The sequence below is a fragment of the Protopterus annectens genome, chromosome 2.part1 (assembly GCF_019279795.1).
Source record: "Protopterus annectens isolate FY-2018-M chromosome 2.part1, PAN1.0, whole genome shotgun sequence".
NCBI classification, from domain to species: domain Eukaryota; kingdom Metazoa; phylum Chordata; order Ceratodontiformes; family Protopteridae; genus Protopterus; species Protopterus annectens.
Genome location: NC_056729.1, coordinates 1,221,187,272 through 1,221,211,702, shown reverse-complemented (window position 1 = coordinate 1,221,211,702; position 24,431 = coordinate 1,221,187,272). Strand labels below are relative to the sequence as shown.

The 24,431-nt window shown below is 41.0% G+C and overlaps 1 protein-coding gene across 1 annotated transcript in view; it reads left to right on the top strand.

Moving 5' to 3' along the window:
- Positions 1-24,431, top strand: part of ATAD2B (ATPase family AAA domain containing 2B) — a 4,508,062-nt gene that overhangs the window by 3,688,912 nt on the left and 794,719 nt on the right. The window contains exon 25 of the mRNA XM_044063554.1: positions 9-131. Coding sequence (XP_043919489.1) covers positions 9-131 — 123 coding nt within the window. The remainder of the gene's footprint in view (positions 1-8; positions 132-24,431) is intronic.

The window sequence follows — 24,431 nt, the reverse complement described above, 5'->3', positions numbered from 1 at the left end:
TCTTGCAGATAAAATAATTCGACACAGAGCTTGTACCCTGAAGGACGCTGCACATGCCATAATTGCTGCTGAATTAGATCCAGAGTTCAATAGATTATGTGAAGATATACGAGAAAACAGGAAAAAGAGGGGTACGTTTATGTGGTTTTTTGCTAGTTAATTTGCATACATTATTCAAGTGTAGAATGTTATGATCTGCAGAACAGGGGAGGCAAGTGAATGTCAAATAAATTTTCCATTCAAAGAAAACTATTGTTTTACAATATATGAAAGTAATACATAGGGTTACGAAGTCAAAGTTTTCATCCACCTAAAATGTGGAACACAACTCGTGCTGTTGAGGTGTTACTTTTTTGTTTTAATCTCCATAGCAGTTTGGTATATGTATGTGTTAAAATGGGACAATTAATAGAATTTGCTTTTTGCAGTATGCTGCTTATTTGAGTATGAAGGTTGTAAAGGTACTAGTAAGTGGAGCAACCTTGAGAATTGTTTTTTCTTCCATATCATGCAAGTATCTCAGGTACATAGTATGTAAAATGTCTGTACGTTCTTATTTTATTGTATAATTCATGTGTTTTCTTAAGGGGTCGTCTTCTGTGCGAGTAATTTTGTTTTAGCTTATTTACTTTTTAAAGCATCAGTTCATACAAGCTTCTCCAATATGGGTCATTATACAACTGATACCAGCTGACAGAAGCCTGACACAAAAGCCATATTGACTGTCTATTTCTTCATTGCTTCTTGCTACTCAGTCATTAGACACTTAACTTCTTTTTGGTTTGGTGGCCTAAGAAAGAACTTCTCAAGGTATTGAGCACTAGTCCATAGATGACTTTTATTCCTTACCTTTTCTGTTTTGTTTCCTTCTCTGAAGAAAGTTTAGTTATATTTTTTTTTTGTTTTACTTTTTAAGATTTTCATTTTAGGTATTTTGCCTGTCATCTGCTGTATATTTCTTTCACTGCTGTCTAGTTTTTATTCTACAGTACGGACTTCTTTTCAGAATTTTGTTAACGGGTATACTTAAAACAGGCCAACAGCACACAGGAATTTCTTTTTAAAATCTCTTCCTTTGGTGATTACTGCCCAGTGGTAGTTTTTTAACATTATATCACATTTAATAAGGCCCTAGAAGTCATGGCAGAAAACTGTACAACTTTTCCATTTATTGTATGAATTAAACTTGTAAAGGAAGTTCAAAGAAGTGAAAAAACAAATTAAGTAGCCATGCAGGAGCCCACTTCCTTGGTACTGACATCAGTGTTACCCTGTTCTCTGTTACACCAGCAAGTCTGACATTGAATACTAGACTGCTACAAACTGACATCAAACCCTGTTCAGGTATTTTGGCATCATGTTGTCTTCAGCAGCTGAGATTAGTCTAGGTACGAAAGGTATAACAAATGTCTGTTGTTGCGCAGCAGGAATTAAGCAAATCTGCACATCAAGTAAATTTAGATCTCTGTTGTTTTAGTTGACATTCATTTTCTTTTTCTTGTCCCAGAAAATAATCTCTGATGTTACCCATGGGAATCGAGGAATGCTTTAAGGACAACTGTAGCTGGATCTGTTTTAATTTACTTCGAATCCCATGCACTGCAAATGACCTTGAGTAGATTAATATTGACACCCAGACTTTTTAATCACTCCCCTCCCACCAGACTTTTCTTTTGAGCTCAGTAATAAGTTACTGGCAAAACAGTGTAAGAAGGAAGAGCATAGAGCATTATGCTCCGGTCTCCAGATGTAACCATACTATTTGGTTTTAAGTCCCAGATGCCAAGAAATTTGCCTCAAGATCCAGTCATTATTCTTTGTAGTGAATGCTGCTTTATCTACTCCATGTACTGCCAGTTACAGAAAGAAAAAAAGCATGAAGTGTTTTGCTGGCTTGGAAAGCTAGTACAGCACTTAGCAAATGCTGTTATACAGACTTGCATGTACATATTTCATTTGTTTAAGAATTTGGGGGGGGGGGTCACAAAGGAGGAGAGTCGGGGCCAGTTTTTAAATATTGGTTTAATTTAGTTAAAGTTACTTACGGAACTATTCCGTTGAAAGTGTGAAAATATGAAGCAAGATATTTAGGGATATTTGAGAGGGAAGAAATACCCCTTGCGTGAGACCTGACAGTGCTAAGTGTGTGTGTAGCATTTGTCACACACCTCCTGAAGTGGTTGTTACATTTGGATCTCATGCTACGGAAGGGCTTTACAGATTTCTTTTTTTTCTGATATTCGAAAGTAATCATGGAGCTCCATGCACTACAGGAGTCTTCTCCATGAGAGAAGAGATTAAGCCCACTGTTAAAAAAAAGGTGCCTACCATTTGTGCTTCTTCTTTCGATTGATACAAGGACTTGGTAATTAAACTAGCTAAGCAGACTTCTGGATATGGGATAAAAAAACTCCTAATGGATTTGCTCAACTATATTCAAATATATTTGAGCCCCAAATAGATCTTCCAGCTGTTCCACCATAAAGGATATCTAAGTGCTAGATAGCACAGTCAAACAAATGTTTATATAATCACAAGCTGCCTCATCAAACTGACATTGTAAGTCTAATGTAGCAGATTTCTAGATGGTGGTGATAAAGTTAAATGATAATTATCATTTGCTGTAGACTGGTTCAGAATATGAACAATAGTGTGTATCTGCTACTGTTAACTGCACTATGAGAGCATTGGGCTGAAGAATGGCACTTGGACAGTTTGTTTGAAAAGCATACCAGTCAGATGATGTCCAGCAGCAGGTGGGTCATGCCCTTGTCTCTCACTTTACTTTTTTGTAGAGTAGCTAGGAATATAAGAAAATGCAGGAGATTTTAAATCCAAAGCAAAATAGATGGTGTTAACTATTAGATCTGATTTTCTCTTTTTGTCCATTCCTTAACTGGTAGGTCATGGATCCAACTTCAGATGTAACTTCTGCCACTTCTAAAGACTTGGATCCATAGCTCGAGCTCTTCCCCTTACCCATAATCCTCCTTGTTAGTTAGAATTACTTCAGATCTCGTTTGCTGCTTCAGCGAATGGACTTGGTCTCCATAGCCCGGATGTTTGGAGTGCTTTTTCGATAAGTATTTTCTTTATAATGTTTTATAGTTGCACACTTTCTTGATGGTCGTGTTTCACTGTTGCAGTCATTACATTTGGATAATCTGCTGGCAAGTCGCCCTCAGTTGGCCTGATTAACAAAGTCTTGGGTCCTGCATCGGTTGCTCTGCCTTCTTCCATGACGTCAGGTCGTCAGGGGTATAAAACATGCATCCGACGCCATTATATCAGTCTTTCTTGCCGTGCTCGAAGCAGAAGCAGTTCGCAAGTGCCGGTCGGCCGACTCCTGAAATTTTCATTTTTGAGTTTCAGAACTGAAGTCTTCAACTTAAAGCTAAGTACCCCGTTGGGGAAACTTTTTCTTGCTCCTTACCGATGTCAGTAAAAGTTAATAATTGCATTTACTTGTGCTTTCTTCGTAATAAAGCCATTCGTGTTTGATCCATCTGGGTCTGAGGTGCTTTGTGCAGGTTTCAGAGTTCTGTACATACTTTCACCAAGCATTGTCATTTACCAATTTTCTCTAAATCCAGAGCTAGTTTTGCTACTGCTGTCTTGCAGGGCCTTATAGCTGGCCCTAATGCTGTATAAACTCCTCCTCCCAACCATAGCTTTGGGAATCCACCCAAATGTAATGACTGCAACAGTGAAACACGAAGAACATAGTACAGCTGTGTACTCTTACCATAAATGTAGATGTTCGAGTGTATTCACTGTTGCAGTCCTGGTTACCCTCCCTCCAGCCCCCTACGTTTCTCTGGCTATACCTCTACTTTCTTTTACTATGCTTAAAAGCCTTTTTGGTGTATTTGCTTTTGGTTGGAGGTATATTTTTGTGTTTTGTAATTTTATTTGCTCCCCATTAGGAGGCACCTGACATCTGGGGCAAGAAAAACTGATGTAATGGTGTCTGATGCATGTTTTATACCCCTGATGACCTGACGTCATGGAAGAAGGGACAGCAACTGACGCAGGACCCAAGACTTTGTTAATCAGGCCGACTGAGGGCAACCTGCCAGCAGATTACCCAAATGTAATGACTGCAACAGTGAATACACTAGTGTACACAACTGTACTTTCTTCCTCCCCTGTGTACTTTATATATTACAAAAAAGATATGTTTGTTCTGGTTTCTTTCTTTTTACGTAGGCCTTTTCTGGACCTAAAACAGCTGAATTTTTTCATCCTACTTCTACCTGTGTATAGGCACCTGTCCATATTACTATCATTTATAATTATATCTGTTTTTTGCCATAATTGTTAATTGATTTATCTCCTTATTTCTTGTAATTCCCCTTTTCTTTTTCTAGGTAGCTACAGTGTCAGATAAGCTGACCAGTTTAAAAAAAAAAACACCAACTTTGGGCACAAGATCTCCAACTGCGATGCCCACCAGGATTGTGTATATTGCTTGGGTTCTGCCCATTTGGAAAAACCTCCTGAAAAGGCTAAGGGGGGATTCATCAATCAAGGGCAAAAAGAGTAGGAAACTATCCCCTGATCTCTCCTCTTCTGCGGTTTCAGGTTCAGCTCCACCTGTGAAAATTTCTCAACCGGATTTGTCAGGCCCAGCCGATTCAACAAGGTCAAAGTCTGTGGCTTACCACTGCTCCACCTTTGCTTTGGGGTCGATTTTCTCATCAGATCCATTCACTCTTCCTCCATGAAACTCTGAGAAGAACTTCCAGGCTACCATCTACATCATTTTCTAAGGTCATCTAGGAACCTAACTGAATTTGATGTGGACAGGATAATGAGGAAGCTTCTCTGGGCCCAAATTTATTTGGGAATTATACCCGTTCTGCCTCCCTATCAGACCCCTGAGCCTGCCATCAGTCTCTACCCAGTTGTTGACTCCTACTCCGATCCAAATTTCAGTTTCAGAGCCATCATACATGAAACTCCCGAGTCTGCCTACGTCAAATCCGAAGGCTTGGCCTTCAACTCTGTAGACATCTCTGATCTAGTCAGAGCTGAACTTAATTGAGCCTAAGCGTTGGTGCCAGCTGTGGGGGGGATAGGGTTGACTCCAGTGCCCTCTGTGCCATCTCTTCCTCTCGGAGCCTCAGCACTGGACAGCTTGTTCTGTCCCGAGACCAAGTCTGGGTGATGATGTGAACTGTCCTAGGCAGTTGTCTTTGGCTCCCGCCAGGATGGCCCTTTCTTCTCTTATGTTTTCCTCTTTCAAGGTACTATAGAGAGCTTTCTCCTCTCGTGCAGGTCAGACATACTTGCTCCCCTCAGGTCCACGCTTTCCACAACTGTCTGCTGTGGTCTCAGAGCTTGTACATCCTGTCACATCGGGGCAGTCAGCCCATACAGGTCTTGAGACAGTCTTCTTTCAGGACTCAGTTCACACTTCCAGGTCCTGTGTAGAACATTCCACCAGGGACCCCCTTCGGAAGTGTACGTGCAAGAGGAGGCACTTAAATTCTCCACAGGAATCTCTGACAGAAGACTACTTAAATGAAGGGGAACAGTCCCCCAGGTCACCCCTTGAGGATGTCTCTATCAATGAAATACTCAAGCTTTTGAGACAGGTGGTTGGTCTTCTTTTCCCAGAATTGGAGAGGTAGCAGGAAGATGTTCAAGAAGTTGTATGGCTCTTCCCAGGATTCCTATGGGGACATATTGGAAGTCCAAAAATAGACTATGCCCTTGCGGCAGAAGAGACCTGTAAAGAAAGGGTTTTAGAGCTCCTTTCCCTGAGAAGCCCTGTCAGTGCTCCTGAAGTGTTGCCGAACTACAACCTTGGGCAGCCATCGCTAAAGACACTTGGATGCAGGGGATTATTTCCAGAGATTATTACATACCCTTTTCTCCTTAGCCCCCCCCCCCCCCCAAGTCATTTTACAAAACTTCCCAATGTGCCATCCAGTGAGAGAATAGCAGCAGCTGTAGAAATACAAAAACTGCGGGTGAAAATAAGAGTCATCCAGATGGTCCCCATAGGCAAACAAGGATTCGGAACTTACTCAAAGTTCTTTTTGGTGCTGTAGAAACCTGGGGACGTAAGACCTATTCAAGATCTCAACAGCTTAAACCAGTATGTTAGACATTCCAAGTTTCAAATATTCATAATTCAGTCCATTCTTCATATTGTCACATCAAAATAGACATGCAGTACAGACGGTTTCTTCACTTCTAGCTGGGATCCAGTCATTACCAGTTCAGAGACCTGTCTTTTGGTCTCACCACAGCCCCCAGGGTGTTTACCAAGTGCATGCCAGTGGTTGCAGCTCACCTAAGGCTGCTAGGATTCTGGGTGTTTCATATCTTGCCTGACTAGCTCATCTCTGCTCCCATGAAGCCTCTACTGATTCAACCCAGGGGCATAACCATGAACTGTACCATGTCTCACCTTTCCCCTACTTAAGCCCTGGAGTTCATTGGTGCTCATCTGAACACAGTCACACATATATTGCAAGCCTTCCTCACTCGGCAGTAAATGTGATAGAGTCGAGCATCACACTGATGCACTCTCTTCCTTCCACACTGACAAAGTTGGTTTTACAACTAATACCCATACCAAGATACTACATGAAGGTACTTCAGTGGACACTTTCAGTGCAATGGTCTATCAGATGATATACTCTCTCTGCTCCAGTGCATAATTACAAGAATCTGCAAAGAACATGTCACCTGGTGGATCACCGTAAGAGAAGTTTCTTGGGGGTCGCCATTTTATCCTTACACCACCCACAGCGAGCTACAGACATCTCCCAGCTATGGTGTTGGGGCATTACTTGGAAAGGCCAGTCTTAACATCAGTAACCTGGAAATGAGAACAGTTCAAGTAGCATTGTTGTCTTTTCAAGATGCTCTCATTCTGGGGATGATTGCCATTCAGACAGACAATATGTTGTCTGGTACATCAGCAAGCAGGGGGGATCCAAGTCCTACCCCCTACGTTGAGACGCAGTGAAAGTTTGACAATGGGTGATTTCTTCTGGCTGCTTTCTTTTGGCAATGCATATCCTGGGAAGTCCAGTGTGCTAGCAGATTAACTGAGCAAGATTCATTTTACTCCCTCATAAGTCGTCTCTCAACTCTGTGGTGGCAGAAATGATTTTCCACCAGTGGTGCCATCCGTACTGCATTCTCATTGCTTCCCCTCTGAATTCCAAGTGCAGAAGATACTTCACCCTAATCCTTCCAGAAAGGGATTCACCGAGAAACTGTCTAGTCCACAATTAGCCCCCTGGGCTCCTATACGTTTTTTTCCCACTCCACTAATTCCCAAATTTCTATAGAAAGTGTTTTACTGCCAGTGCAAAGTAATTCTTGTTCCTTTCTGGCCTCAACCGGTATGATTCCCATTTCTATGGACTTCTCTTGTGCACCCTTCTTGGGTGTTGGATCCAAACTAGGATCTTCTCTCTTACCCATCAGGAATAACTCACCCAGAAATTCAGACCATCAAACTGACCACATGGTTTCCCCAATTCCAGTGATGGCTAGATACTCCCAGGTTTTCATCTCCAGTCAGATATGTCTTCATATCATCTGAGAAGGATTCTGCAAAAAAGGTATACAAGAGTAAATAGAAAAATTTCAGCACACATTTCAGTTATCCTAGATTTTCTTGTTTCCATATTTAACAGTAGTGTTAGTTATTCTACTGTAAAGATTCAACTTCCATCTATCTCCAGTTTTCATTTAGGGCATAACCAGTCTGCTCTGACCTCATCTAGATTATGTAAAGCCTTTCTTAAATGAACCTTCTTACTCCAACCACCATTATGGACCCTACTACTCCCTAGGATTTAAATATACGTCTTCAAGCCCTGACTCAACCCTTGTTTGAACCAGCTGCCAAGGCAGGCTTGAAATTTTTGTCTTGGAAAGCAATTTTTCTGGTTGCAGTCACATTGGCCAGGTGAGTATCAGTACTCCAGGCTCTCTTCTAAACCACTTTATCTAATTTTTCACAAGGACAGTGCATCTCTGCACTAATCCTTCCTTTATACCTAAGGTGGCTTCAGAAATAACTATGAATCAATCCATTAATCACCTTGTCTTCTTTCCAAAATTTTACAGTAAAGGATAGTACATGCCTACACCTTTTAGATGTGCATAGTCAAATTTGATTCTGTATTCACAGAACAAAATATTTCAGAAAATGAGACCAACTGTTTTAGATGTTCTTCGTGTTTCACTGTTGCTGTCATTACATATGGGTAATCTGCTGGCAGGTTGCCCTCAGTCGGCCTGATTAATAAAGTCTTGGGTCCTGCATCGGTTGCTCTCCCTTCTTCCATGACGTCAGGTCGTCAGGGGTATAAAACATGCAGCTGACGTCATTACATCAGTCTTTCTTGCCGTGCGGTGCTCGAAGCAGAAGCAGTTCGCAACTGCCAGTCAACCGACTCCTGAAATTTTCGTTTTCGAGTTTCAGAACCGAAGTCTTCAACTGAAAACTAAGTACCCAGTTGGGGAAACTTTTTCTTGCTCCTTACCGATGTCAGTAAAAGTTAATAATTGCATTACTTGTGGGATTCAAATACCTCATAAGGATTTTCATTTGTACTGTATTCCTTGCCTAAGGCCCTGACCACAATGTGCCTTGCTGTCAGTTTTGTACTAAATTTAATCAATGCACGATTAGACGTCAGTATATTTTTGCTTCTAAATATTTTGGCTCAAGATTTAATTATCCAGAAATGTCGTCGGTTAGCAATCCGACTACCGGAATACCGAAAAAACACAAAGAAAAAGACAGAGACAGACCGTCGAGGTCCAAAACCGATGACTACACTTCTCCTAAGCCAGTCGCCGGTTCGCTGGTACTCAGTGAGGTGCTTTCGCAGCCCCTGATACCCGTTACTTTTGATTCACAGGCCTCTACTGAGACCCATTCAGAGTCTGGTATGCCGCGAGATGCTTCAATTATGGAACCTGTGGCTGTCTCTACCTTAGATGGGTCTTGAGCCACTGTGCAGGCACCGGCTTTTGAGGGTGTTTTCAGGCCTACAGATTTGTATATTAGACCGACTCCATCTTCAAAATTAAGGCCAAAATCTAAATCTATGTCTAAAAAAAAGATGCCTGGTCCACATGTGCAGGCCCCTATGCCTAAAAAACAAATGATCAAAATGGCTGAAGATTTAATTACTCTGATCAGGGGTAGCCAACCCCCTCCTTCTAAGAGGCCTAGGCAAGATATTGATTATGAATCTTCTGAACAGGATTCTATTTCTTCTGACTCTTCTAATGAGCAGGATTTGTCTATCCCTACTTATGAGGACTCTAATGCAGAGGATTCCATTCCTTCTGCTTCTCCCCCTGAGGATTTTTCTTTTGGGGAAACTTTACATGCCTTAAGGGAACATTTCCACTGGGAAAGTCAGGATTTCTTTGAATCTAAGGAGAGACTTCGGGATTTTCTTCTTCTTCCTCAGCATAGGCCTTTGGCTATACCTCCTGTTCTAGACATTGTTGATGATGTTTTTTCAGAATCTAGTATGATTCCTGATTCTCTGCCTCCTGCTCCTTGTAAGCCAGACAGATACTACAGGGTTCCTGATTCAGCACAAATTCCTTTTCAAAAATTCTATTGCTGACCCTGAAACCATTTCTCAGGGTCCCAAGGGCATTAAGGCCTCTACTGCTAAAAATCCTACCCCTTCTGATAGAGATTCCAGGGCGCTGGATAGATGGGGTAAGAAGGTTTACACGTCTGCAACCTTGGCAATTAGGACTTTAAACTGTCAATTTCATACGCTTAAATATCAACAGCATATCATGGGACTACTTAAACAGAAAATGATGTTAATCTCTGTGTGGAAAATAAAGATTTGCAGGATTTATTACATTCAGCTGAACAAGTTGGAAAACATACTTTGCAATGTGGTTTTGATTCCTTGGAGGCCTCTTGCAGGGCTGCTGTAACTGGATCTGTGCTAAGAAGGCATGCTTGGCTCAAAGAGCAAACTCTGCCTGACCATGTTAAAGCAAAATTGTTGGATGCTCCTTTACAACAGGACCGTCTCTTTGGTAATAAGGCTGAAGAAGTGTTAAAAAAGATGGAAGATAAAGCTAAATCTATGCAGACTGTGAAATATTTCTTACAAGTGCAACCTCCAAGATTTAGTAGACACTGGCCTACTAAAAAGTGGTCCTTTCCAGTCCCCTCGAGAGCCGCTCAAGTCAAATCAAGACACTCCAAAAGCTCCAGGTTTCAGTCACAAGGAACTTTTAGAACAAAACAATGGGGTGCCTCCACCTCCAAATCTGGAAGCAGCAAGGCACCTCCCTATGGTTAACAGTCTCAGTGACTTCCCTCTACAATCACCAAGCACTTACCTTTTAGCCACTCCTTTGGGGGGAAAACTGGCACTTCATGCACAAAACTGGCAACTTATTACCCAGGACAAATGGGTTTTAAATAGTGTCCCAGGGATACAGATGTCCTTTCCACACGTTGCCAATCCCTAACGGATGGCCATATCTGCCCCCAAATCAGTGGGCAGAGGCCCAGAAACACGTTCTGTCCCTCATGAACATGGGGGCTATTCAACCAGTACCAGAAGAGGAAAAGGGACAAGGTTGCTATTCAAGACTTGGAAAAGACAAATCATGGCGTCCAATTCTGGACTTACCACTCTAAACACATTTCTGGACATTCCCAAATTCAAGATCCTGACTCCAACAGTTACTACCTATGCTAGGCAAAGATGCCTGGTTAGTAACTCTAAACTTAAAAAAGAGGCTTACCTGCATATCCCAATCAGGGAATCTTGCAGAAGATACCTCAGCTTCAAAGCAGGCTACTTGCATTACCAGTTCTCTGCATTGCCTGTTGGCTTATCTACTGCACCCAGGGTCTTCACAAAGTGCCTGGCACCAGTAATTGCATTTTGCAGGCAAAGAAATATTCAGCTATATCCATACCTGGACGATTGTCTAATTCATGCAAAAAACAAGGACATTCTTCTAAAGCATCTGGCTTTTGTAAAAAGGGTTCTAACTTGTCTAGGGTACACCATAAAAAAAGAAGTCACAACTAGTACCCTCAAAAAATTACATTCCTGGGTGCAAGCTTGAATACAACTGACCAGATGGCGTACCTTACGCCAGAAAAGTAAATTCAATTGGTGACTTACTTCAAACAGGTGGCCACAAAAACCCTGCTATCTGCAAGACAAATTCTGCAAGCCTTGAGGGTCATGGCCTCCTGCATTCTTCTAATTCCATATGCAAGACTGCATATGAGGAAACTTCAGTGGTACTTAAAAAGTTTATGGAGTCAACATGGTCACAGCCTGGAAACAATGATTCCTATTATACCTTGCCTGGAACTAGAGTTCCATTGGTGGGCAGACGCCTGCCACCAAAACAAGGGACTGCCATTCACTCCACCCCCTGCTGCCCAAACCCTGACTACAGATGCATCAGACTATGCTTGGGGGGGCTCATCTGGCAGGGAAGTGCATTCAGGGCAAATGGAGCCCAAATCAAATGCACTTACATATCAGTCAGAAAGAAATGCTAGCTGTACAGAATGCACTGACAGCCTTTATGGACTACCTTCATCCTTACTGATAAAGACAGACAACGCCACAGTTATGTGATACATAAACAAGCAGGGGGGTAAACATTCTTACCCCCTTTGCAGACTAGCCATGGCATTGTGGAACATGGCCTGACCTATCAAATACAACAACAAGCTCAATTCCTGCCAGCATAGCTAAGTACTCTGGCAGACGAACTAAGCAGAAATCTTATGGACCAAACACGAATGGAAACTGGAACCACAAGTATTCAACATGTTGACATGCAAATGGGGGAGCCCAGACATAGATCATTTTGCCTCACCCCAGAACTATCAGTTGTACAAATTCTGCACAAGAATTAATCACAAAAAAAGCTTGGAAAGTGGATGCTCTATCATTCAGCTAGAAAAACCTATCAGTTTATGCTTTTCCCCCTCTGCCTCTGCTCTCCAAAGTCCTACTAAAAGTCAAACTGGACAAACCAAAAATGATTGATTGCTCCTGACTGGCCTTGCTAACACTGGTACCCAATGTGTCACACCTTCCTCCGTGGCACCTGCCTCAGACACCTTACCTACTTGTCTCAGCAGAACTACCAAATTTTGCACACTCTGCTCCAAACTTTGAATCTTGCAGTGTGGCTAATTAACTAATTTCACCCTTGGCATCCCTCAGCAAACCTGTGATGGATGTCATTTTGGAGGCTAGAAGGCCTAGTACTAGAAAATCTTATACTGACAAATGGAAAAGATTCTGTGCCTGGAACCAGTCGCAAGGAATAAGCACAGCAATGCCCAATTTTCCTTGGATTCCGCAATACTTAACTGAGATGCTTCACAAGGGCCTCTCTTTTTCTTCCATAAAAAAAAATGCCTCTGCCATTTCAGCTCATTACAACACAGAACCTCCCATCTTCTCTCATCCTCTGCTAAAGCAGCATCTTAGAGGGGCCAAAAATTTAAGACCTCCCAGGAGAGCACCAACTCCTGCATGGGACCTCCTTTTGAGCCAGCTGCTACTGCAGACCTAAAATTACTCTCCTGGAAAACAGCTTTCCTTTTAGCAGTCACTTCAGCTAGAAGGATTTCAGAATTACAGGCTCTTATGGCAGTGGAGCCTTTTTATTATTTTTCAACTGGACACTGCTCTCGGGACCAATTCATCTTTCATGCCTAAGGTGGTATCCAGTGTGGCTCTTAATCAGACCATTTATCTGCCAACTTTCTTTCCCAATCCACAGAACAAGGGTGAGCGGATTCTGCATTCATTGGCTGTACACAGACAACTTAGATTCTACTTAAACAGGACAAAATCTCTAAGAAAATCTGAACAACTATTGGTGGCATTTGCTGCAGGGGCAGAGGGAAAGGCTATTTCAAAGCAGGCTATTTCCAAATGGATAAGCCATTGTATTCGTTTCTGCTATATGCACCATGGTAAACCTATCCCCAAGGGGATCAGATCTCATTCCATCAGGGCTGCATCTACTTTTGCAGCCTTTCTCAGAGGGGTTCCTACCAGAGACATTCTAGAAGCTGCTACCTGGAGCTCAGTTCATACGTTCACCAAACATTACCATTTACCGCTCTCCTCTAAATCCAGAGCTGGCTTTGCCACTGCTGTCTTGCAGGGCCTTATAGCTGTTGCTAATGCTGTATAAATCCATCCTCCCAACCATAGCTTTGGGATTCTACCCAAATGTAATGACTACAACAGTGAAACACGAAAAACATAATACAGTTGTGTAACATAAATGTAGATGTTCGAGTGTATTCACTGTTGCAGTCCTGGTTACCCTCCCAACAGCCCCCTGTTTTTCTCTTACTATATCTCTCCTTTCTTTTACTATGCTTAAAAGCCTTTTTGGTGTATTTGCTTTTGAATGGAGGTATTTTTTTTTGTGTTGTAAATTTTATACATATATATATATATATATATATATATATATATATATATATATATATATATATATTATGCTCCCCATTTGGGGGGCATCTGACATCTGGGGCAAGTAAAACCGATGTAATGGCGTCGGCTGCATGTTTTATACCCCTGATGACCCGACGTCATGGAAGAAGGGACAGCAACCAATGCAGGACCCAAGACTTTGTTAATCAGACCGACTGAGGGCATCCTGCCAGCAGATTGCCCAAATGACATGACTGCAACAGTGAATACACTTTTATGGTAAGTGTACACAACTGTACTTTCTTTTTCCAAAGCCAAACCAGGAAAATTTGTTTCTGAGGGGATTTTAGCCAAGTGACTCACTGATTGCATTGCATTTGTCTATAAGGAAAATGGACTGACACTTCTTAAACCTCCAAAAGCTAGGAGTGTGGCCACATTTTTCTGACTTCTGGCCTAGAGCTCCTATAAATGACATTTGTAGAGCTGCCGGATGGTCAAACTCACATTCATTGCTCACTACAGACTGAACATCTTGTGTAGGAATAGGGCACCATTTGTTTCTGCTCTACTCCATAATATCCTTCCCTGAGGACCACCCTGGGGTTTCCCTACCTGGGGACTTTGGCCCACCGGTTGAGGAACAGACAAAAAAAGACAACAACAGCTATAAACGTTATGCACTCGGCATAACTATGCATCAGTGTTGTCTGTTTTTGTCCTTTCTTAACCTCCTCACCCTTCAACCCCCTTCCTACTTTGTAATTTTGTAAAATTTCTAAGTCTCCATGTTCAGCCTGAGGAATAATGTATTGCCTGACTGTTGATGAGCTCCAGTTCTTTTCTGCTTTGTTTCCCACTTTATGTAGTTATTTCACTGGAATGTTATCTTCTCTGTATTGTTCACACCTGATAGGTGTTTTACACACACTGTAGACTGAAGGGAGGGCAAACTCGATCAGAAGTAATTCTAACTAAGGAGAGTATTGGAAGAGGAGGAGCTTGAACCATGTATCCAAGTCTTTAGGAGTGACCGAAGTCCAATCCATGACCCATTGTTTGAGGAAGGACAAAAAACAACAATACAACATAGTTACGGTGATTACATAATGTATTAATTTCCTTTTTCAGTTTATAGGGCATCATTGCACTGCAGATTATCTAACAGTACCAGAGTCCCTGTTTTCTCGAGTACACAAGTGAAAAAATCATGATCTCTGGAATTGGTCACCACTATTATGAAAGCATAGTGCTCATTGCTCACTCTTCCTAGTTTGTAGTTGAGTTTGCTTCATATGTACTCTTAAAGATTATTGAAAGGGAACATAGTCACTTATTTTCATATCACCAATTCTAGTTTATTGGAAATTCACATTTGGTTATTATGTTTAGTTGCATTCAAATGATTACATAAATCTGAAGTTCATGTTCATCAGTTTTGGAAGGTTTAACTTCATTGCGTTTAATAAACAAAGCTTCAACCCTCTACAGCCCAGAATATTTTCTGTACTTCTTGAAGTACTAAAAAAAAAAAAAAAAAAAATTCCAGGCCTTATACTAGCTGCTAGCCATTTTTGGAGAGGTTGCTTATTGTGAGTGACACTAGATTTCATGGTGACACTTGTGTTTTCAACTTTTCTTACAGTAATTGGAATACAGCTATAGGGGATGTTCCATGGTGGGTCTAAATTTGGCTTCATTTTTGTCATCCTTTCCATTTTGACATTTATCTGAAGCTGCATTGCCCCGGAGCAGGTGTTGCAGTGTTATACGCCACACCAGGACATCATGCCAAGCCCTAGGATCTGTCAGATGGTTTTATTCAGATCATTGTTGCAGTAGCTATAACTATATGAAATGTATCCTGCCAGTGATATCCGACATCCAGCCAGTCTACAAAACTTCATGCTCATTCCTTATGCACCATACGTCCATTCTTAAACAAGAGTATTTGCTTGTCGAAGAAGAATGTGCATGCATGTAAGAACTCAGAACTTTTTTTATGCATATACTATTATTGCAGACCTCTCGTCCATCTCAGCAATGTATCAGCGATCAGATTCAGCAACAACTTCAAACAGATAAAATAGCCCATTGTGGAGCCTTCCTTTTCTCTGTAAAAGTTAGTAATAACATGTTTTGTGTCTGTCAGAAAGGTCAGATGTTCTTTTGGCAGGCAAAGCCCCAGTAAGGATCCTTATACTAGTTGTGTCTTCTGTCTGGGAGAACAGCACAACATCAAGTCCTAACAAATCTACCTTTCCTTCATTCATAAAACAGTAAGGAGTTGGTTAAACACCTTGAAGACTTTCCATGAGAGTATGTGCCTCAGAGACTTTGGCACAAGTGACCATGGTGTCAGATGCTCCTTCACTGGACTTCACTGTTTGCAGAAAAAGAAATCAACTAAAGAGGTTAGCAAAGAGACTCTTGACATCTATCCCTCTCATCTGATCAGGGACTGACAACACTGCTGAGGTGCCTTCACAGTTTTTAGACCATTGGTCTGTATCTACTGTTCCCTTTAGCACTTCCCCACCAGAGGCCACTGAGGCTGAGGAGCATTGAGCTTACATCATGCAAACTTGCTGGGAAGGGAGAACCACATTTTATATTGTCTAAAGGCAAGGAAAGCATGTACCCAAGTTCTTATGAGGAAGGACATCACCAGGTCTTTTATGGAGTTATCACCTATGGATGCCTCTTTTAAAACAGGCTTGAGACCCCTACAAAGCGCACATAAAAAGTAAACCCCTCTCCCTCCCTCCCTTCTAACCCCATCTATGCAAAAGGGTCCCAGGAGGATTGGTACAACTTTGCAGAGGGCTTTTTTAAAGCCATTCAGTCTGTGGCCAGCTATTTCCAGTTTCTGTTCTGGTTAAAAGAAAGAGAACCCATTTTCTTCTGAGAACTTCTCTGTGAACTTGGTAATGTAGGTTTAGGTTCTCACTCATTATCTTCCCATACTCCTTGTGAGTCATAATCTGAGGTTAAACACTTTTATTACATTCTTATAGTTTTAGCAGTGACATGGGTACATGTACAGTTATAGAAAAGGAAAGACAAAACATTTTAATTAGGTTCCTTCATTATACCGAAGTGTTTTATTTTTTTTTAACTGTTGTGCATTGCATTACATAAATTGCTTAAGTCATGCCTTCCCTTAAATTTTACTCCTTGTGAACATTATTCTGCATTCATTATTCCCACACATTCCATTTTATTTCTAGGTAATGTGCTCATTTCCTTTTATAAAGATTCTACCTCCAGTTCTTTTTTCTCCATCTGCACATCCCAGTTCACAAAAAGCTTTCTAATTTTCTTTGCTTTGTGTTCAGTGTGCATGTTTGCCTTTTAGTCGGTTCGCTCTCCATCACCCCAAAGGTCTTCACATAGTGCCTTGCATCCAAGTTTGCCACATTTGTAAAGGGACAGGTAGGGATGGTTTTTCACGCTGAGTGAAGACCAAAAAAAAAAAGAGGTCTTTAATGCAGAACAGCAGGCAGTTCCGAATTGAACAGAAAAAGCTCTGCTTTGCGATTTATGATTGGCTCGTATGCCGGTATTTGAGCCAGTCAAAAATTGCACAGTGGAGCCCCTTCTGTTCAATGCGGAACAGCCCGCTGTTCTGCATTGAACAGAAGTGCGTCTGCTTTGCGATTTATGATTGGCCCATATGCCAATATATGAGCAAATCAAAAATCGCAAAGTGGAGGCTGTTTCATCGGGATTTTAACTGGCAGTGCTGGACTCAAGGTTGGGCTGCTGATCCCGGGACAGTCACGCTCAAATAGGGACTTCTGGCAACCCTGCTTGCATCAGATATAGTCTTCTGCAGACTTCAGGGTATTCACACTTACCCATGCTTGGATAAGTGCCTCATTACATATTCTTCTGGCCAATATGCTGTTGAGGTCTCTCCACTTTACTTTGCAGCTTAGTCTTCAAGCTAAACCTGAAAAAGTCATGTTTAATCCCTGCTCACAAGTTATTCTACATTGTCCTCTTGACCCATTGTAGATTATATGGCCTAATCCATTCTTCCAATTCCATTTGCGAGACTCCACATGAAGAAAATTCAGTGGTTACCCAAATCTGTTTGGTTCCAGCATCTGCATCCTCTAACCTTGCCATTCTGTGTCTGAAGTTCAAGAAAAAAGCTCAAGACTTGGGTTAAACAAGTCTGAGTAAATTCAGGTCACACCCCCCACTCTTCTTTAGTCACCAGACACCTCAGACTTTGACACCTTGACTCACTGCCCTTATTCAAAGTCCAGCATCATTTAAGACACAGAAGGGGGAAAAAAGAAGTTAACTGTAAGTAAAACATTTTTTTTCTAGTTAGTATTTGTGTAAAACATTTCATGATATGTAAAGTCATGTTACATTGTAAAGCTGTTTTGTATAGTGTGCAGTCAAGTGTATTTTAAATGAGGCATTTTCAATGACTGTATGTGATAAAGAGGTTAATGTAAACAAGTACCATTTTAATTGCAAGAAATATAAGTTTACAGTATAACTAGAAGAAAGGCTGATTAAAAGCAAACATTTAAGTTAATATAATGCTGTGATCTTGATCTGCTGGGATGGGGATGAAAGATGCATTGATTATATTACATGTATAACCAAGAATCATTTCCCCTCTTGTGGATGCCTAGATTATTGTATCTGCTTTAAGCTATAGATAAGTTTTTGTAAGCAAATAGATTTGAAAAATTTTACAAAAAAAATGTAAGCCATGAAAAATGCCAAGTTTCGTGCATTTGCATGTTTTTTTTTTTTATTTTTCTATTTGCGGATGTCCTCAGTGAGAGACAAGAAGTCTCCAGTTAAAAACAGTTAATTAAGGGAATTCTGTACATTCTCTTCTGAGTGAAATTTACAAAGATTCCTTCTGGCATCTGCAAGTTTTTAGATTTTTTTTTATCTCATTGCTTCCTGCTTTCACATGAAAACAAGCTGTGTGCAGGTGCAGTTAATTAATTTTGAGAGTTCTGAGCATTCTTTGCTGAGAGAAATGTTGAATTTAAAAATACAATGACAAAACAGTTCAGTGAAAAATTAACTTTGAAATTATAGTGTGTGAATAAAGGATAGTAGTCTCCCAAACAACCTCATTACTTTAATACATTTAATAGAACGGTGCATAATTTACTTTTATTTAAAGGTAGCCAGTGTACTTTTTCTTAAGGCTAAAAGTTCATGGAGAAAAGAGATTAAAAAAAAAATAGGCAGCAATTGCAAGTGAGAAAACAGGCTGTAAAATCAGTGTCGGCATAAGTGACCTTAATTTTAGATTAGGTAATGCCACTGGGTATAGCTGTCAGTTTAAAGTAATTGTTCCTATCTGCAGGGTTAAACTTTGTTAAAAAATTGCATAATTGTGTGTATGTGTGTGTGTGTGTGTGTGTGTGTGTGTGTGTGTGTGTGTGTGTGTGTGTGTGTGTGTGTGTCTGTGTGTATGTTCAAAGATTTAATGTCTATTTTCATCCGATTCAATGTTTGGGTTGTCTGATCTGACCTCAGTGCCTTATACCAGAGTATTGGATCCGACAGCTCTGACTCCTACGCTACCCACAAATCCCTCCTAACTGATTTACCTCAGACCTGGTTTGCCACCTGTTCAAATGGACATGTCATCTTAGAGCTCAGAGTTCACAATAAGTGAAAGCAAAAAATTGATATTTACTGCACCTCCCTTCCATTATACTGTTCCTACTTAGAGTTAGGATTAGGTTTGTTTTAGGGTTAGTGTAGGTAGATTTACTAATCCTGAGCATATCTAAACAATCCTACCTTGGTTTGTGATTTACTGTGGAGTTGACTGGTAAGAGAAGTTGTATTTGAATTTATATTGTATTAGTTATCACCGTTTTTTAACTGTTTGTAGGTAGGAAGAGTATAGCTTGTTAACAGGATTATCTTTGATTCCTATTTTGTTTTACCTTTAATTTCCCTGTTGTTTGGTAGGGTAGAAAGAGATGGGTTTTAGACAGGCAAGCTGCAGCCACTCCAAGAGCCTAGACAGCTGTAAATTCACACAGACTGCAGAGAGGAAAATTCTGAGCCTATCTAAACAATCCTACTTTGGTTTGTAATTTACTGTGGTGTTAACTGGTAAGAAAAGTTTTATTTGAATTTATATTGTATTTATTATCGCTGTTTTTAACTGTTTGTAGGTAGAAAGGGATAGCTTGTTAACAAGATTTAGATTGATTCATATTTTGTTTTACATTTAATTTCACTGTTGATTGTTAGAAAGGGATAGGTTAGACAGGCAAGCTCTAGCCACCCCAAGGAGCCTAAACAGCTATAAATTGACACAGACTGCAGAGAGGAAAATCCTGAGCATATGTAAACAATCCTACCTTGGTTTGTGATTTATAGATCTTTACTGTAAAAAGAAGTGCGACTGTGAGTGGTATTGAGTGACATAAAGGAATTACAACTTTTGTCTGGCTTGCAGAACTTGTATGGCCAGAACAACTTTATTGTACTTAATTTATTATTTATTTGTATATTGCTGGTGTGATTTTTTTTTTGTTATAGAAGCTAATTTAAGTTCTTTGAATTCTCCAGTTACTGTTTTTGATTATTTTCTTTTACAATATTTTATTGGTTTGAAGCTGAATATGGATTCTTTAAATGAGTATGCAATTAACGATTTGCTAATGCTCATATATCTTGTACAGTGTAATAAATGCTGTGCATATAACAGCTGATAACACCGGTGATCTGTGTTCCTTGTGTCAAAAGTTGGATGATTTGCTTACCGTTATTAGAAGTAAATCTAGACTTAATGGTGATGATTGCACTTGTGCAATTGGCATGGCTTGGAGAACTGTTGTTTCATATATTCACTGGACTGATGGAATAATGTTAGGCATAGAACAAATAGAACACATTTAGGAAATGTTGCATCTATTGTCTGCAAAGATCATTCAGCCCCTATAAAACAAGACAATGCCCCTAAAAACTTTGGAATTCTGGATGCAAAGTATTCAGCAATCTGAGGATTCATTTTGTTTAGAAGGAAACAAAAAAAGAAAGGAAGACGTTCACAACAAATAAGGAAGAAAAACGGATTAATGACTGTAAAGGAAAGAATACGTAGTAAAAAAGACACTGCTTTGTTATGTACTGCTTTATGTAACACACAGATTACAAGGAATGATATTTTTTTCTGTCAAGAAACCTTCAGTCCTTAGCTCTCAACCTTCCACCTCCAAAACAAGGAACACTAGCCCCTCATAATGTGGAACACTTACTAACGACTTAACTTCAACCAGGAAGGTTATAGGGTGTTTTAAATATGCTGTTTTCACTTATTAAAAAAAAGACCTTTTAATGAATTACTATGATTCATTTCCATTTACCATGAATATTGGTTAAAAATTTACTAATACTGAATGTTTGATAGACCCTTTCAATGTGGAACTTTGAGGAACATGAACTTTTTAAGACCTCAAATGAGGTACGTTTGTCGAAATGAGTTACATTTGAGAAGTATGCTTCAGTCTACAGAAAAAGGCATAATTTTTCAATAGAGAATGTAGAGTGAAAAAAAAGGCAAGGGCCAGGTGAAAAGGAAGAAATCGAATGTGGAAGGATTGAAGAACATTACTGTAAGAAAAAAAGGAGAAAGGCAGATGTTGACTACTTGGCTCAAGCTGTGGATTTACAATACCAGCTGGATGATAATTTAATGCACAATGAAGTCAGTGGGATTGATAAGACTAATGGTAATGAAGATCTAGCCTTTGTAACAATTGATAGAGCAAATATTAAAGTATTAGAAGCTGAGGGTTCTTCAGAGCTGGCCAGCAAAGATATTCTTGTAATTGGAGATTCAATTATTAGAGGAAGTGATACTTGTATTTGCAGAGAAGACAATGAACATTGAATAGTGTTTTGCTTGCCAGGGGCAAAACCAGAAGATGTGAGACAACCTTGGAATGCTGTAATGTAAGGAATTACTGATCCATTTTATTCATGTTGTTACAAATTATGTCATCCCCAAGGATTCTCTGACTGTTAGCAGGAAACTGACAGCCCTTTTAGATCGTATAGCTTGTACTGGTATTAGGACATATTTTTCACAAATCACCTATAGAAAGGATAGCCATGTCACTGTGAATGAAAATGTTTTTTGGGTAAATACCTACATGGAAAAAATGTTCTGATGTGAAGTTGTTCTATCTCGCCGTTCATTCTTTACTGATGGGTTCTGAGCTGATCCCTCAGCTCCGAGTCTGCCAGTTGCAAAGCTCGAGGTCTTCAAATAGCTCGAGGCCAGGTCCCTATCCCATGATGCACCTAGAGTTACCTCATGTCTAGTTTGCCGCTGCAATAGATCAGAGTTTCTGCATTAGCTCAGGCCAGTAAAACTGTTTTCTTTCATATTTACTCTTCAATATTGATATTTAGGTAGCTTTAGATAGTTTTCAGTAGTTTTATAAAGCTCTTATAGCTTTTTGGTGTGTTACTCCACTTATATTCCCTTCCCTTAGAGTGCTTTAAGATTCTAGTTGGCCTCTTGTTTTAGGTCTAGTTTAAAGCCTGTTTCCTTATTCCTAGAGTGTGCTTAGTAAGTGATCTCTTGTCACAAATTATACTAAATAGTTTATAGTTATTTGCTGTGTGTGTGTTTAGCCTTAGACTTGTTTAGAAAAGACTTGCATTTGTTAATTACTGTTGAAGTTTTTATAGTTGACAATAATTTTTGGTCAGATATAGCTATTAAAATATATTAGATACTTTTGTTGAGTCTCAGCAGCTATTCCTTTTTCATTGCATAGTCTGCTTATATATCTCATATTTTGTATTTAGACAAATTTTTTTTTCTGTCACTTAATATTGACATTACTATTACTCTGTGTGAAGTGTGAGACTTAGCCTAATTTTATTTAAGGCTTTTGTGTGGATAATTACTGTTCAGTTTTTTTGTGGTAACAGTAATTTTCTCTGAGTTTTCAATGGCTGACCAAGAGAAGCATCCTAAGTCATGGTTCAGAAAGTGCCCAAAATGTGGCCAGAAGAGGTCTGTAACAGACAGCCATGTAAATTGAGTGTGCTGTCTAGGAGCCCTGCATTTACAGGATAGCTGTTCTATATATCATTCCTTTTCCTCCAGAGTCCTACAGGAAAGGAAAAGAAAATTAATAGACAGAGGTCTGTTCAAGCCATTCTTCCAAGAAGCATTGAGTGCTTCTCGGTCCTCTATCAGCCTTTCAGATGTGGATGTGGATCGTGTGGTGCAGAAGCTGTGATTGGCACCGATCTTGGCAAAAATGTTATTGGCTTCCACCCAAATGGCTTCGGAGCCAAAGACCCTTGCACCAGCTCAAACTATTCCTCCTCCAAGCCATGCTGGCCCTTCAGAGCCAGAGGAGTTGGACCTGTTGATAGTGGAACCTTTGGAGCCAACGCCTGCTCCAATGTCTTCAGCTCTGTGTACTCTGACGTCCTCAGTGCCGATTGAGGACTCTAGGAACTGACACACTCTGGGTCCGGGGAGGATAGTCAGACCAACTTGTCAGTTCCGAGACTGCCTCTCAGGGCTTCGGCTTGGATGAGCTCGGCTCCTACCTCTGGTTCGAAGCCCACTGTCCCAGTGCCGGGAGTATCGATGGTTTCCTCTGATCCGTCGGTCCCCTTGCATCGGAGCAGGGGTGCTTTCGATGCCACGAGGAGAGTTATGTCTCTTAAGACATCCTCGACCTCAGGTCTGGCTTCCTCCTCCCCTAAAGTGCCTGCATCTGCTTCTGCCTCACACATTCTGACCAAGCGTAGAGACCCAGAGCCTCAGGAAGCCCCATTGGGTGGCTCTTGCTCTTCCGAGACCTCACCCAGAAACTCCCACTGATGAGGTTCCCAGGAAGAAATTGTGTAAGAGGAAACATCTAGACTCCCCTCAGGAGTCTCTAGCGTCTGATACTTAGATGAGTAGAAGGGTCCCCACGGTTCCCCTCTGAAGATATCCCATTCGCTGAGATACTTGAAATCCTTAGGCAGAGGGGTGACTGGCAGTTCATAAGCCCTACTGAGGATAAGTCAGTTCTCCCGAAGGTTTTCGGGTCTCAGCCCTCCACCTCTTGGGTGTCTCCACTCTTCGATGAGCTGATGCAGCTGGTCTCACGAAGGGCGTGGGAGTCTGCGGATACTAAGGAGCCTGTCCCTAGGAGGCCTAACAAGTTCATTTCTGCCCCCCCCCCTTGACAAATCATTCTTAACGAAAGGTGTTCCAGTTGATGCCATGGTGGTGGCAACTACCAAAAAGGAAATGTCTAAGGCTTCCTCGTCTATCCATCCTCCTAACAGAGACTCTAGGATCATGGATAGGTATGGGCAGTGCATGTTTAGTTCAGTGACTTTTGCTCCGCGTTCGCTCAACTATTTAACCCATTTTTACCAGGTTACAAAGAGATCTTCGTAAAGAGCTAGGAGATACTCTTCAGGGTACAATAGCTGCAGGAGCTACTGACATAGTTGCCACCCAGCTTGCTAACCTCAATTCTATAGTAAACTCATACGTGTGCCTCATCTCATATGCGGCTGATGGAACGTGTAGAGCAGCGGGTACAGGATTTGCTCATAGGAGACGCTCCTGGATGTGCCTGTGCGGAGCCCTTCAAGTCATCCTTCGTGAATACTCTGTTTGGTGGCTCATCCCTTTCCGGGCCTAAAGGGAAGGAAACCTTAACCAGGTGTGAACAGGACGGAAAGACTCTGTCTGCCATCGGGGTTCATTTTTCCACCCCTACCCGACCCTACCCTAAGGGTCAAAGGGGAGGAAAAATGTGGTTCCGAAAAGCCCAAGGAGCCTTTCAGAACACACGTGGTGAACCCCTCTCCAGAGGCAGAGGAGGGGGAAAAAATGGAAGACGCCACCCTTGCGGCAGAGGGGACCCCGCAACACCAGGGTGACGGAGATCACTTCTCTGGGAAGCCCTACCAGCGCTCCTGAGA